The 16,171-nt window shown below is 44.8% G+C and overlaps 1 protein-coding gene across 1 annotated transcript; it reads right to left on the reverse strand.

Moving 5' to 3' along the window:
• Nucleotides 1-255: 255 nt before the first annotated feature.
• On the reverse strand, nt 256-4,351 carry LOC127627419 (RNA-binding protein lark-like). Its single transcript, XM_052103769.1, has 2 exons — nt 4,259-4,351; nt 256-2,698 (listed from the first exon to the last, which is right to left on the reverse strand). Exon 2 carries the CDS (start codon nt 2,615-2,617, stop codon nt 1,622-1,624), a length of 996 nt encoding a protein of 331 aa, XP_051959729.1. The 5' UTR covers nt 2,618-2,698; nt 4,259-4,351; the 3' UTR covers nt 256-1,621.
• Between the last annotated feature and the right edge of the window lie 11,820 nt (nt 4,352-16,171).

The raw sequence follows: 16,171 nt of genomic DNA on the forward strand, positions 1-16,171 counted from the left end.
CGAATTTACTGCTTTTTGGCCTTTTATATGATAGGATCAAGTGGAGAGTGAAGTTTTATACGAATCTATTTGGCACTTTACACATGAGTGATCAAGTCACAGGACATTTGTATTATACGAATGAGAACGTGAACGAGGGACATGAGGTAGAAATTAAAGAGACTCAAAAACTTCACATAAAAAAACGGTGTGTCTGAGTCAGTCGACATTTTATTCAGGCGGCTAGATGGTGACAACGACTAGCAGAACATGAAACTGTTTTAATAGGTTTAATCAAAGCAAGCATATATTTCGAACAATTTGCAAACAACCGCAATGTTGCTCGAGAGGACAATAAAATAAAGATAGCGGTTTCGGATACAGTCGAGAAACAGGCTTAAAGACTTACATTTTAAACATGTTTGTACGTTAACAATGAAATCGTAGGCAAACAGCAGTAGTACAAGACAGAAAACAATGTTGAGTATTCAGTAATATTTTCAAACATAAGCACGTCCATTGTAATGTCATGCCAAAATAAGCCTTTATAATCATTAAAAACTACTTTGTCAGAGTCTGCGATATCGGCAAATGAGCTAGTTTCAAATTCAACGTAATCTCGAAATACAGTATAGAAACTGCTCTAATGAATCAAGTGTTGTTTTAAATTTATTTGTCAGCGAGTGGTTGATCATTTGTTTTTCCCGAGCTTCCTTTGACCGGTGGTGCTTTATCCTACGATGCGATGGCGAATCCGAAAGTTGAGCGGCTGGTGGATGAGATGTGCTCAGTTTGCTGTTAGGATGCGATTGGTTGATCAGTCAGTTGGCATACAGCTCCACCCACAACCACCTCTTGCCCCATTTCCTCGCTGTTCCTTCCCACTGGATTTATCTCACATCGATATTCTAACAGCAACATAGTAAATTAATTTGCCTATAAAGTAGTCCAGGGAACAGATTCGAGCAAAAATGTGGATAAAAAAAAGACAACCTTTGCTATGCAGGATTGGACAGTATCAATACAATTTGGTTACTCTCTTATTTCAAGATATTCAGTGTTGCCTCTCTAACTCATGCAAAAAATGGTGGCAGAGATAGCACTTCAATATCATTCCTAAATAGAGAAAGAAAAAAAAAACAACGCAGATAAACATTGAACAACTTAATTTCAGTGTTGGATGGACACTTAAACTATGTACTTCTGTTGAAATATCACCTAATGAAAAAGTAACTATAACCTAAGCATACTGTTTTTCTCAAGCATTCAGGCGATCTTTTGTGTTGTAGAACCTCAACTGGTGTGAATGCTAGAGTAAACTAAAAATATTAAGTGATTAAAAGAAAAACAAGGGTCTTTTAAGAAAATATTAATAACGATATGGTGGTAAATATAGTATATGACATAATATAAACATACAGAAAAATGTAACTTCCTTAGTTGCCATTCCTTCATTGGGCGGAGGAAATCTATTAATTAAAGGAATACAGTATTAGCTGTTTGACCCGTTGCCTAAAATAACTACAACCATCACAAATGACTACACAATTCATCTCTAACTCCCTGAAGGTATGTCCCTCTTAGACTACTTGCCTCCTGAAATAATACAAAGAGACAGACAGATTTCCAAGACAAAGCACACTTAGTAGCTACGGCTGAAGCCATTGCTGTACTTGTCCTCCAAATAATCATCCTTATCAAAGCCTGAGCCAATAGAGTAGCGCTGATAGTGGGAGGAAGCAGAGGCGGAATGGGGAGGGGGCCCAGAGCCAGCGCCATTGCGGGCAAAACTGCGGCCATAGCTGGCAGAAGAGGGTGGAGGGGGAGGCGGAGGCAGAAGAGAGCGGCGACCGCCAAGAGGGCTGCGGTCACGGTAGTAGCGAGGAGCGAGGGGAGGAGTGATCGGTCGTTGGGGAGGCGGTGGGCGTCGGTCATATTGATCCCGATCGTAAAAACGAGGGGAGGCGGCAGGGTACGGGTCATGGCGAAGCCCCCTCTCATACACGTCGTGCTCGTACAGGGCGCGGGCTGGCGGTGGTGGGAGAGGAGGGGGTGGTAGTCGGCCACGAGGCGGATAGTAGTCACGGGGTGGGGGCCGTGGTGGGAGAAAGTGAGGATGGTGGTGTGGGTGAGGTGGATAGTGATGTGGGGGAGGAGGAAAATAGTCCTCCCCCCGGCCATTTCTGGAAGGGTTACTGCGAGAGAGTGAAACAAAGATCTTTTGGCCCTCCACTTTAGAGTGGTTAAGCTCTGAAATGGCATCCAGAGCATCACTTTCTCTCTGCATATGAACAAATGCATAATTCTTCACGATATCACATTCCACCACCTTGCCATACGGCTGGAAGAGCTCCTTGATTTTAGCAGCGGTGACACCTTCAGGAACATTGCCCACGTAGATCTTGGTGGCATTGCGTACCTTGGTGGTGGCATATTCTACAGTGATGTTGGAGCCATGGAGATCATGCTTGTGTAAAGCAGAGACAGCCTTCTGCGCTGACTCTTCTTCATCCATGTGCACAAAGCCATAGTTTTTCAGAATATCACAGTCGGACACAGCACCATACTTCTCAAACAAAGCACGGAGCTCATCTTCAGTGGTCGCTGAGGCTACGTTGCCAACAAATATCTTCACCATTTTGGACGGGAAGAAAGGCAGTATTGTTTGTTCTTTAAAATCGGTCTTTGGTCGATTTGCACGTGGAAGGTCTGGAAGTTTCTGAGGAAAAACAATATTCAAATTAGGAAAAATGTATACAAATCAACTTTAAACCTAGAATTACATAACAAAATGCATGCTGGAGAAACTACAACTTCCCTGTTGCAATGGACCTTATTCAGAGAAGTGCCATATGTAATTTTTAGCGGGAATGAAAACGAGGCAGTGAGGGACATACAGTCTCTTCAAAAGGGTTGTTTGGTTAAGTTGGCCATTCAGATGACAAAACACAGCTAAAACATACGGCCAGAAAATTAAGTAAAAAAAAAATACATCTGAAAACAAGTTCTTAAAACTAGATGCGATGTAGGACCTTTAAAGAATGCATAGGAATAGTTCACCCAAATATGAAAATGTGCTGATAATTTACTCCCCATCACTTTTTTTCTTCATCAAAAGAGAATTTTTGATTTTTAGGATTTCATTTCAGGCCTCCTCCTTTGAACAATGCAAGTGAATGTACTCCATTTTCTGACAGTCCAAAATGCATATTTAGGGTGCATCAAAATAATCCACATGACTCCAGTCGACAAATAAAGTTCTTCTGAACACAAACAAATTATTTTTATGTCATTCCTCTCATGAGCGCATGTCACAGATGTACCCAAGCGAACATTTGTAATTAAAACGCATTTAAGTATTTTGTTGTTTCTCAAAATAATCAATCGTATGGGTTCCTTAGAACTTTATCGACTGGAGTCGTGTGGATTATTTTGATGCACCCTAAATATGCATTTTAGACTGTCAAAAAATGGAGTGCATTCACTTGCATTGTTTAGAGGAGGCCTGAAATGAAATCCTAAAAATCTTAAATTCTGTTTTGATGAAGAAAAAAACTTGGATGGTCTGAATAGATTATCAGCTAATTTACTTTTTTCGTTGAGTAAGTTTATTTTTCACAGCCTCGTTTTTCATTCCCGTGCAAATTTTAACCATGACAATACTCTGAATAATATCTATAAATGGCCTAACATTTAAAAATCACGGGGATATTTTAAACGTCAAGAGATCCGTCCTTAATAGTAAAAAAATAATACGATGAACACCGTACTTTCCCTTTCGAAATGCTGTGACGCATAGCCTAAAATTCGACGATGTCACACATGGTTTAAAGTTTAGTTTCTGATTTGATATTACAACGTTGACAACGAGGGATGAATCGCCGATGAAAATGTCTAATTTAGAGTCAAACTGACCCACGCATCTAAATAGGACTTGCTGACTTGCTATCTTGCTAACGCTAGTATCGATTAGTCCCACGATCAAGGAACTGATTGAAGCACTTCAGAGAGGAAGGGGTTTACAATCCCAAAGAACAAGCAACTAAATCTACGGATGCTAAGAAAAGGAATCGCATCGTATAAAATACGTGTGTGCTTAAATTACGGTATATTTGATTCATGCGAGAAAGACGTTCAACATAAGTGACTAGCAGACGGCTGAGTGAGCACATTAGCTGATTCGGTCATTCAAACAGCACAATTAACACACTGGATAGATAAATAACACAGAAAATGCTCTTAAAAGATATGCTTGAGACGTTTGTTCGTCAAAACTCACCTTCAAAACGAAACCGTTGAGAAGCAGCTGATTAGCTCGCAGATAATTGACGATGACGAAGCCCGTCTCGCTTCTTGTGAGAGTGGGGGAGGGTTTACGGAACTTCGAGTCGCCAGTGAGTTCGCGCCCCCTACTGGTTGACTCCAAACCTGAATCTTACAGGTCGACTCGTTGGATCCAGCATCGGTTCATTTAGACCCGGTGTCTCCAAACCTTTTTACTCTGTGAGCCACTTTTTGAAAAAACAAAGGTGGCTGAGAGCTACTTGTGTCGAATTTTTTTTTGTCGCATATATATATATATATATATATATATACACAGTGCACCCGGAAAGTATATACAGCGCTTCACTTTTTCCACATTTTGTTATGTTACAGCCTTATTCTAAAATGGATTAAATTAATTATTTCCCTCAAAATTCTGCTAACAATACCCCATAATGACAACGTGAAAGGAGTTTGTTTGAAATCTTTGCAAATTTACTAAAAACGAAAAATTAAAAAATAAATCACATGTACATAATATTCACAGTCTTTGCTCAATACTTTGTTGAAGCACATTTGGCACCAATTACAGCCTCAAGTCTTTTTGAGTATGATGCTACAAGCTTGACACACCTATTTTTGGGCAGTTTCTGCCATTCTTCTTTGCAGGACCTCTAAAGCTCATCCGGTTGGATGGGGACTGTCGGTGGACAGCCATTTTCAGATCTCTCCAGAGATGTTCAATCAGGTTCAAGTCAGGGCTCTGGCTGGGCCACTCAAGGACATTCACAGAGTTGTCCCATAGCCACTCCTTTGTTATCTTAGCTGTGTGCTTAGGGTCGTTGTCCTGTTGGAAGATGAACCCTCGCCCCAGTCTGAGGTTCAGAGCGCTCTGGAGCAGGTTTTCATCAAGGACGTCATGACATGTTGTACATGAAACTGGTGTTGAGTGGGTAGAATTCAATGAAGCTGTCAGATGAAGACATGTGAGGCCTCTATTTCTCAAACTAGAGACTCTGATGTACATACAGTGGGTACGGAAAGTATTCAGACCCCCTTAAATTTTTCACTCTTTGTTATATTGCAGCCATTTGCTAAAATCATTTAAGTTCATTTTTTTTCCTCATTAATGTACACACAGCACCCCATATTGACAGAAAAACACAGAATTGTTGACATTTTTGCACATTTATTAAAAAAGAAAAACTGAAATATCACATGGTCCTAAGTATTCAGACCCTTTGCTGTGACACTCATATATTTAACTCAGGTGCTGTCCATTTCTTCTGATCATCCTTGAGATGGTTCTACACCTTCAATTGAGTCCAGCTGTGTTTGATTATACTGATTGGACTTGATTAGGAAAGCCACACACCTGTCTATATAAGACCTTACAGCTCACAGTGCATGTCAGAGAAAATGAGAATCATGAGGTCAAAGGAACTGCCTGAAGAGCTCAGAGACAGAATTGTGGCAAGGCACAGATCTGGCCAAGGTTACAAAAAAATTTCTGCTGCCCTTAAGGTTCATAAGAGCACAGTGGCCTCCATAATCCTTAAATGGAAGACGTTTGGGACGACCAGAACCCTTCCTAGAGCTGGCCGTCTGGCCAAACTGAGCTATCGGGGGAGAAGAACCTTGGTGAGAGAGGTAAAGAAGAACCCAAAGATTACTGTGGCTGAGCTCCAGAGATGCAGTTGGGAGATGGGAGAAAGTTGTAGTAAGTCAACCATCACTGCAGCCATCCACCAGTCAGGGCTTTATGGCAGAGTGGCCCGACGGAAGCCTCTCCTCAGTGCAAGACACATGAAAGCCCGCATGGAATTTGCTAAAAAACACCTGAAGGACTCCAAGATGGTGATAAATAAGATTCTCTGGTCTGATGAGACCAAGATAGAACTTTTTGGCCTTAATTCTAAGCGGTATGTGTGGAGAAAACCAGGCACTGCTCATCACCTGTCCAATACAGTCTCAACAGTGAAGCATGGTGGTGGTGGCAGCATCATGCTGTGGGGGTGTTTTTCAGCTGCGGGGACAGGACGACTGGTTGCAATCGAGGGAAAGATGAATGCGGCCAAGTACAGGGATATCCTGGACGAAAACCTTCTCCAGAGTGCTCTAGACCTCAGACTGGGCCGAAGGTTCACCTTCCAACAAGACAATGACCCTAAGCACACTGCTAAAATAAGGAAGGAGTGGCTTCACAACAACTCCGTGACTGTTCTTGAATGGCCCAGCCAGAGCCCTGACTTAAACCCAATTGAGCATCTCTGGAGAGACCTGAAAATGGCTGTCCACCAACGTTTACCATCCAACCTGACAGAACTGGAGAGGATCTGCAAGGAGGAATGGCAGAGGATACCCAAATCCAGATGTGAAAATCCAGATGTGTTGCATCTTTCCCAAAAAGACTCATGGCTGTATTAGATCAAAAGGGTGCTTCTACTAAATACTGAACAAAGGGTCTGAATACTTAGGACCATGTGATATTTCAGTTTTTCTTTTTTAATAAATGTGCAAAAATGTCAACAATTCTGTGTTTTTCTGTCAATATGGGGTGCTATGTGTACAATAATAAGGAAAAAAATGAACTTAAATGATTTTAGCAAATGGCTGCAATATAACAAAGAGTGAAAAATGTAAGGGGGTCTGAATACTTTCCATACCCACTGTATCCTCTGTAGTTGTACATATGGCCTTCCACATCTCTTTCTGTCCATGTTAGAACCAGTTGTCCTTTTTCTTTGAAGATGGTAGTGTACACCTTTGTATGAAATCTTCAGTGTTTTGGCAATTTCAGGCATTGTACAGCCTTTGTTCCTCAAAACAATGATTGACAGATGAGTTTCTAGAGAAAGCTTTCTTTTTTGACCTAATATTGACCTTAAGACATGCCAGACTATCGCATACTGTTGCAACTCATAAACAAACACAAAGACAATGTTAAGCTTCATTTAACAAACCAAATAGCTTTCAGCAGTGTTTGATATAATGACAAGTGATTTTCTAGAACCAAATTAGTAATTTAGCATGATTACTCAAGGATAAGGTGTTGGAGTGATGGCTGCTGGAAATGGGGCCTGTCTAGATTTGATAAAAAAATGACTTTTTCCAAATAAAAAAGTCAGTTATGTCCTTGACTAGACTTTGTGATCAGTCGAATGCCACTTTGGTGAACTAAAGTACCAATTTCCTTCCGAAATAGCAAAATCTGTACATTATTCAAAATTTTGGCTGCCAGTATATGTACAGTATCTCACAAAAGTGAGTACACCCCTCACATTTTTGTAAATATTTGATTATATCTTTTCATGTGACAACCCTGAAGAAATGACACTTTGCCACAATGTAAAGTAGTGTACAGCTTGTATAACAGTGTAAATTTGCTGTTCTCTAAAAATAACAACACACAGCCATTAATGTCTAAACCGCTGGCAACAAAAGTAAGTACACCCCTAAGTGAAAATGTCCAAATTGGGCCCAATTAGCCATTTTCCCTCCCCGGTGTCATGTGACTCGTTAATGTTAAAACAAGCTAGTATACAATGATCAATGGAACATGTAAATTCTTCATGCTGCAACCACCCCTCAATGTTCAAACCAAATCGATGCCCTTGTTCATCTGCCAGTCTTGTTCCGAATTTAGAAGCTGGACATTGGCGATTGCTGACTTAATCTCTGACATCATTGCATTTTTTTCCAGACAGCAGCTCTGGCACCGCAGATGAGGCGCACACATCTTTCACTTAGATTTATGAAGAAAAGCTCCCATTCTTCGTGGAAATAGTATGTTTTTTGCCTTTTCTTTGGTTGAACAGTGTTTATTCATCTTGAAGCAAACTAAAATTATCTGAAATCAACGGTAATGAGTCTCATAGTCATAAGGGAGATGACGTGCTATATTTTGATGGTTGATATGGCAAATACTGCATTTTCATTGGAAGGGGCAGGACAGCTGTATATTGTATTGTACTGTAAATGTACTTGTAAATGAGAAAGTTTTCAGAATCCCTTGGCGAGCTACCTACAATCAGATCATGAGCTACTAGTATTTCATTTGTGATGTGTTGGAGACCCTGATTTAGAAAAAAATGGCCAAATTAATTTAAACGAGCACAATTTTTTAGCATGTTCACTGTGAGAGATAAGATTATGAGATATTGTACTTTTGTCAAGGCTAACTGCTAAACAAAATGTTTGTTCCGCTGAACAACTTGTTTTTCTTTTTCTCACTTGTTTCTCTTTCGTGGAAGAACTATGTTGTTATTGTGTAGCCCACTATGTTAAACAAGGTCAACACATGTAAGGGGAAGAAACTATTCTGCTAAATTATATTGGCTTATACTGCTTTACTGAATGATATATAAAGATGTGCTTGAACAATAAACGAGAAGAGAAGGAACTGATACACTCTGTGTTGTTGTCATTTGTTTGTCTTCCCTCGTGAGGTTCGGAGGCGCAAACTCACGAATGCAGACTGAGACAAACTATTGATGGAGGGACCAAAGAAAACCAATCCTTACTAAGTAAACTCCAGGGTTTTCTTACATTCATGAAACGGAAGTTGTCATAGTTGGCTAAACTTGAATAGCAGTGAAAGGGGGACATAGCAAATTGCATTTTTGTATACCTGTTTGCTCCAACAGCAAAATAAAATATAAACCATTACTCTTTCATAGCTTTGCAAAAGAAGATATAATTAAAACAGCAGTATGAAGAGAGAATTAAGTAAATTTTCTGTCACTCCCTTAACAGCTGTGTTAGAAGTGTAATCGTAGCTGTGTTTTTTAAACTTATTCCAGAGTAATATGATACAATGTTATAAATTTACACATATAAAATGTTGAAATTTGCTACATTTACGTTGTTAAAGGAGGAGGAAACGCGTCATAACAGGTCTGTGAAAATGGACTGCGGTTGGTTCTCTTACGAGAGGTTCTCTCGTATTGCGTAAGCTAGCTTACGCTACGGGAAAGATTAATCTTTTCTGAGATATTGAAGCCAAAAAATTATCCTTAATTTTTGTATCCATTGTCAACGCAGTGCGGCAGCTGCAGACCTTGAGCGGGCTATCTAGCGAGCTCATAGGTTGCTCTGCGGCAACTGCTGCAGCCTATAGACGAGCTTGGGCGAACTCGCATCCAATGAGAGGCGTCCGCGCGCTCACTGCATCAAAGCCCGCCAAAATGGGCGTGACTAGAGTGCATATAAGCGTAGTTCGTAGGCTGGAACCCTGATTTTCATCTCTTCAGCGAAGCTCTTCGCATCACTGAACTGGAAGCGGCGTCGCCGTTCGAGGGGCATCAAGCAAGCGTGGACAGTGCTCGAAGAAGCCGGCCGTCTTCGCCACCTTCAGCCGTCCTGCGAGCTACGCCATCCGGCGACGTATCCTTTTAAAAGCAATCTAGTTCTTAAGAACTTAACAAAAGAGTACTGGCGTCTTTTTAAGATGCCTCGCTCCACTTGCGCCTCATGCCGCGCTCCTCTCAGCACCGGAGACCGCCACATCATCTGCGCTCTCTGCCTGGGACTGGGGCATGCAGAGCTCGCCCTCGCCCGGCGGATCACGATCTCTGCGAGGAGCTGCCGATGTCGACCCTTCGGGCTCGACTTCAGCGCTCAGGACCGAAGCCGCCCGCGCCTTCCGTTCAGCCGCGCAGTAAAAGCGCCGCTCTCAAAGGCTGCGGAAACAATGGTAGAAGCGATTGCCTCGCCGGAGCCCATCCCTCGAGCATCGCCCTCACCCTCCCCGCCCACCGGGGCGTGCAGTTGCTCTGCTGCCATCTCGGACGAAGAAGCGGAGGATAAGGGCTGTTCCATCATGGCTCGGACAGCGAGGAGTGGTCAGGCTCACACACCTCCTCCTCGGCCCAGGAATCCAGCAGGACCAGCGCCGAGTCGAAGGGGAACTAACACGCCTCCTCACACAGGCCGTCGACCGCCTCGGGCTCAGTGGTCACCGCCCCTTGAGCAGGCACCCAACAGACTTGACGGCTGCTTTCTACAGAGCCGCCGCCAGCAGCACCGCTACCGGGCAGCTCCTTCCTGCGGAACTCCACGCCGAGCTTTCCAAATTATGGAGCAGCGCTTTCTCGGCCAGGGTCCGATACAACGTCTCCACCTCTCTTGCTCAGTGGGCGGCGCCACTGAGAAGAGCTACGCTTCCATCCTTCCGGTCGAGGATGCGGTAGCAGCACACCTTTGCCCGCCCTCCGCGAGATGGCGGTCTAAACCAGTGCTCCCGTCTAAGGCCTGCAGAACAACTTCCGCCTGTGTTGGCGCGCCTATTCCGCCGCCCGGCCAAGCTGCATCTGCTCTGCACTCTATGGCCGTCCTACAGATCCTCCAAGCGGACCTTCTGCGGGAGTGGGATGAGGAAAGTAGGCATCCAGAGGCGGTTGCAGACATACGGAGTGCTACGGACCTCGCCCTCCACGCTACCAAAGCTGCAGCCCAACCTATAGGGAAGTGCATGGCCGCTGTGACCGAGAGACATCTGTGGTTAACGCTAGCCGACATGGGAGAAGCAGAGCTCTACGTTCCTCAACGCACCGCTCTCTCCATCCGGTCTCTTCGGCTCCGCGGTGAGTGGTATCATTGACCGGTTTTCAGAGGTCCAAAAGCCACACAAGCCATGAATCTCTTTCTGCCTCGTTGCGCTTAGCTCCTCTGCAGGCCGCTCACGTGATCAGCCTCCTGCACGAGCCTCTTCACAGCGCCCAGCTCAACAATCTCAGACTTCTTAGCGTCGACAGGGCGGCCGCCCTCGTCAGCGCTCAGACAGCCGCCGCGAGACCGCCGCCCCAGCGGGCCTCGATTTCAGGTAACGCTGAAACCAGAGCAACCGAAGTCTTCCTAACTTTGTTGAACAAGCGACGGCTCAGTCCGCCGCGGCGGACCACCGTCAAAGCTTTGCCCCTGTCAGTCCCCTTCTCTCAGGCTACTACAGTGGTGAATTTAGTAGCCAACAAGCCGGTGACACTGCCCGCTTGCCTGCACTCAAACGCCGTTTTCACGGTGACCCAAATAAATCTTGTAAAGAGCAAACATGTCTTATGTGTAGAAAATGTGCCCACAACCCAGTGTTCAGCCCCTACACACAAGCATAACACATCCCGTGCCCCTATCAGAGCACGCTCTCATAAAGCGTTCGAACGCTCGGCGTCAAGTCAATGAAGCCCACAAATGCATGCGCCATTCTCTGGCGCTCTGTCACGACCAGCCCATGTGCGAAAATGTGCACAATCAGCGCTTCTGCACAAGCACTGCATGTCGTGTCCCCACGAGCGCCACATACGTTCTGCTGGCTAAGTCAATAAATGCCTCATGCGTCTACCGCTCTGTTACGGCCAGCAAACATTCCTCTGTGTGTAAGTCCCGTGCCCATGACTATGCTTAGCATCACGTAACAGATGTGACTCTTTCCCCATTCATTCCAATCGGAAGTCACTCACAAAACAGCCTGTTCATGCTGTCTGCGAGCAATCATGCATGAACACACTAAACGCAGCTCACACATTTTGTTCAGCTCTGTGTGCGGCAATCAGAGCGAATTGGCCATTCACCCTCTAGCGTTACGCTTCAAAGCATGGGAAGCTATTCCAGGGATATCCAAGTGGGTGTTAAGCACAATACAACAGGGCTATTTGCTACAGTTCGATCGCCGCCCTCCTCGCTTCAGAGCTGGCTCAAAACCACTGTGAACACGGAAGCAGCGTGCATGCTTCGTTCAGAAATAGCAAGCCTTCTGTGCAAAAGGGCCATAGAGAAGTGCCACCCTCTCTGAGCTGAGTCGGGCTTTACAGCCGTTATTTTCTTGTTCCCAAGAAAGACGGCGGCCTCAGACCCATATTAGATCTCAGGGTTTTGAACAAGGTGATTGCAAAAGCCCGTTCAAAATGCTTACAATCAGGAAACTCCTCACGCATGTGCGCCAGAGGGACTGGTTTATTTCTCTCGATCTGAAAGATGCATACATTCAGATTCAGATAAATCCCGTCACAGGCCATTCTTGAGATTCAGCCTCGACGGCCAGGTTTATCAATACACCGTCCTCCCGTTCAGCCTGTCCTTAGCACCCGTACTTTCACGAAGTGCATGGATCGCGGCGCTTCGCACCCTGTGGAGTCAGGGTTTGCGAATTTTGAACTATTTGGACGACTGGCTGATTATGGCACAGTCACATATGGAGCTTCTGTCTCACAGAGCAGTTCTCCTCAGCCATCTGAACAGTTTGGGTCTTGCAGTCAATTGGACCAAGAGCTCACTACAGCCCAGTCAGACAATTTCCTTCCTTGGAATAGAACTCTCCGGTTTTCGGCCTATGGTCAGTTCAGGAAAAGCTCCTTCACATAAATTGTCTGGAAATGATAGCAGTCGAGTACGCGCTCGTGCGCTTTCTCCCGGTCATTCAGGGTCACCACGTCCTGGTCCGTTCGGACAACAGATCTGTGGTATCCTACCTAAACCGTCAGGGCGGTGTCAGATCCAGGAACCTCTTCCATCTGACGAAACACATACTGAGTTGGTCCCAGTGCCACCTGCGCTCGCTGAGGGCGACGCACGTGCCAGGCCACCTGAACGACGGCCCGGACAGACTGTCCAGAGACAATATTCCCCAGGGGAATGGTCCCTGCACGCTCAAACAGTCCAGACGTTATGGCACCTATTCGGCAGAGCAGAGATAGACCTCTTTGCGTCCAAAGAGAACTCTCACTGCCCAATATTTTTCTCGAGCGAGGACGGCTGGCCCAGGACTGGACCAGGCGCCCGCTTACGCCTTCCCTCCCGTCTCGCTATTGCCACAGGTAATGCAGAGGATCAGGGAAGCGCGTCACTCGGTGCTCCTCATAGCCCGCGTTGGGAGAATCAGACATGGTTCCCGGAGCTTACGCAGCTGTCACTGACAGCGCCGTGGCCCATCCCAGTGAGAGCAGATCTCCTCTCTCAAGCTCGCGGCATAATCTGGCATCCCCACCCAGAGCTGGGCTGCATGCGTGGGTGATCAGCGACTACCCGTCGCTCTGCCAGGAGGAGTAATAAACACCATCATACATGCTAGAGCCCCTTCCACGAGAAGACTCTATGCGTCAAAATGGTCTGTGTTCTCAAAATGGTGCACCGACAGAGACCTGGACCCGCGGACATGCGGGGTGTCGTCGCTGCTCGTATTCCTACAAGAGCTGCTGGATAAGGGCAGATCCCCATCCACGCTCAAAGTGTATGCGTGGCGGCCGTTGCGGCGTTCAGCTGAACCCCTGCACGGTCAGTCATGGGGTAAAAACAAGCTGGTCATCCGCTTCCTCAGGGGAGCTAGAAGGATGAACCCCAGCGCCCCATCGGTTCCTATCTGGGATCTTTCTATAGTTCTCGAAACTATGAAAGCCCCCTTTCGAACCACTTCAGTCCGTGGATTTGAAATACCTTTCACTCAAAACCGTTTTTCTGACTGCCCTGTCATCAGTCAAGCGTGTGGGAGACCTTCACGAGCTGTCTGTCAGCGCTGCGTGTCTTGAGTTTGGACCAAGTGACTCCAAGGTCATTTTAAAGCCTAGACACGGCTATGTTCCCAAGGTGATCGGTACTCCTTTCAGAGCACAGGTCATTTCCCTATCGGCGCTGCCAACACCCGATAGCGAGCGCTAGCGCCAATCTCCTTTGCCCGGTCAGAGCACTGAGATTGTATACTGCGCCTCCGCCGCTTTCAGGCGCTCTGAGCAGCTTTTTGTTTCGTTCGGAGGGCGCACCAAAGGTCTCGCCGCCTTGAAACAGACACTATCTAGATGGATAGTGGACGCTATTGCTGCTGCATACGCGTCAAAAGACCTGCCATGCCCGTTGGGCATTAGGGATCACTCCACCAAAGGCATGGCATCCTCGTGGGCATGGTCCAGCGGGATTTCCATTCACGACATATGTGTGGCAGCGGGATGGACTTCCCCCTCCACCTTTGTCAGATTTTACAATATGGAAGTGCCCGCTCTGCAGGCAAAACTACTAGCGGTTTAATACGCTACAGCTCCCCTGGTGAGCTGCACTAATGGGTCACATTCCACACAGACCGGCACCGCCGCTCTGTCGTTCCCTTCCCACTATGTGCTTATGTATTACACAATCAATGACCCGCATTCTTGCCGGCCAAATATTATTTCCCCACTCATAAGGGCTCCCGGGTCCCCCTTAATTCCCTGGGGCTCATACAGTGGATGCTTGGCGCGACGGTGTTGACAATGGGTTCCCATAGCGTAAGCTAGCTTACGCATACTGAGAGAACCTCTCGTAAGAAAACGTATCGGTTACCTAACGTAACCTCGGTTCTCTCTAGATGAGGGAACGAGTATTGCGTAGCCGGCCGTGCTTCGCGCCACGGCGACTTTTCGCTTCAGTCAATGAAAACCAGGGTTCCAGCCTACTGAACTACACTTATATGCACTCTAGTCACGCCCATTTTGGCGGGCTTTGATGCAGTGAGCGCTGGACGCCTCTCATTGGATGCGAGTTCGCCCAAGCTCGTCTATAGGCTGCAGCAGTTGCCGCAGAGCAACCTATGAGCTCGCTAGATAGCCCGCTCAAGGTCTGCAGCTGCCGCACTGCGTTGACAATGGATACAAAAATTAAGGATAATTTTTTGGCTTCAATATCTCAGAAAAGATGAATCTTTCCCGTAGCGTAAGCTAGCTTACGCAATACTGTTCCCTCATCTAGAGAGAACCGAGGTTACGTTAGGTAACCGATACGTTTCATATTCACACATTCTGACTTTTGTCAATAGTTTTGTAATAATGGATGTAATACAATCAGTGTTTACAAATTTTAATGACTGGCATGTACTAGCTACAACTAATTTAATCAAACAAAATAGGCGATCATCGCTTTTTTTTTAAATGTTCTCAGAATCTCCACTGAACTTGTGTTGGAGAAGTTAGGGATCCTCTATAAAGTGTGCACATTTTTAATTTGTTTGCGACCAGCATGTGTTGAAACCACCTTCGTTTGATTACTGACGCTGACCAGCGTGCGTTATTTCTTAATCATATGCCATTCCTGAACTGACGATCGGTACATTTCTTTTCTTGTAACACATACCGTTTATGTTGAAGTTTTTTTATGCAACCTTAATGAACTTTTCGATCATTTCAACCATGGTATTAGGCCTAGTTGAGTGGATGTTGAATATTGAATATGTGGATGTTGAAGGTTGAATACCTCAGACATATTGGTCTGCTTTAGAAATATAAATCTTTTATTGATATTTTATTTTAATAAATAAAATGTGAGTAGCTTCTCCATTGTTGTACAAGTTTTTAATAGCTACATATACTAATATTAAAAAAAAAAAAATCTCATACTCAAAATGTTTAAACAAACTTTTGTATAATTACATTTCAATACATTTTAAGTTGTTGGACAGTGTTAAAAAAGACTGAATACGTTATGAAACACCATTTAAAGGACACTACACCTTTTGTCAACTATGTCTGATATGACGACATTTTAAAATTGTACTAGAGAATGGTCAATACACAAATGATCAATGTTTCTTTCAGAGCATAGGTTAATAGAACTTTTATTTTGCACCTGTCAACCCAAAATTGTCAATACCCTTTTAATGGTTGGACACATTTCTTCAAAAGAAATCATTGTATACGAGTCACTACATCACTTCATTTTTAAAAGTTTTGCTTAAAATGTTCAATGTTTAGAAGCACTGTGTAAGGTTGACTTGTATAATGACAATATTCAGTTAAATAGCTGTTGAAAGGAGGGACAGATTGCTCCAAAACAAGTTGGAACCCTAAATATTTACCCCAAGTGAAATAAAGATCAGGGTTATTCACATTTTACTAGCACTTGAATGAAAAAGAAAACTGAAAACTTCTTGTTTTGGAGCAATCGGTCCCGTCTTTTCAAAATCTATTGAACGGTTTAT

The sequence above is a fragment of the Xyrauchen texanus genome, chromosome 34 (assembly GCF_025860055.1).
Source record: "Xyrauchen texanus isolate HMW12.3.18 chromosome 34, RBS_HiC_50CHRs, whole genome shotgun sequence".
Classification (NCBI taxonomy): Eukaryota; Metazoa; Chordata; class Actinopteri; order Cypriniformes; family Catostomidae; genus Xyrauchen; species Xyrauchen texanus.

Excerpts from the sequence above, each read along its gene's own strand:
- LOC127627419 (XM_052103769.1), bottom strand. The coding sequence starts at position 2,617 with ATGGTGAAGATATTTGTTGGCAACGTAGCCTCAGCGACCACTGAAGAT.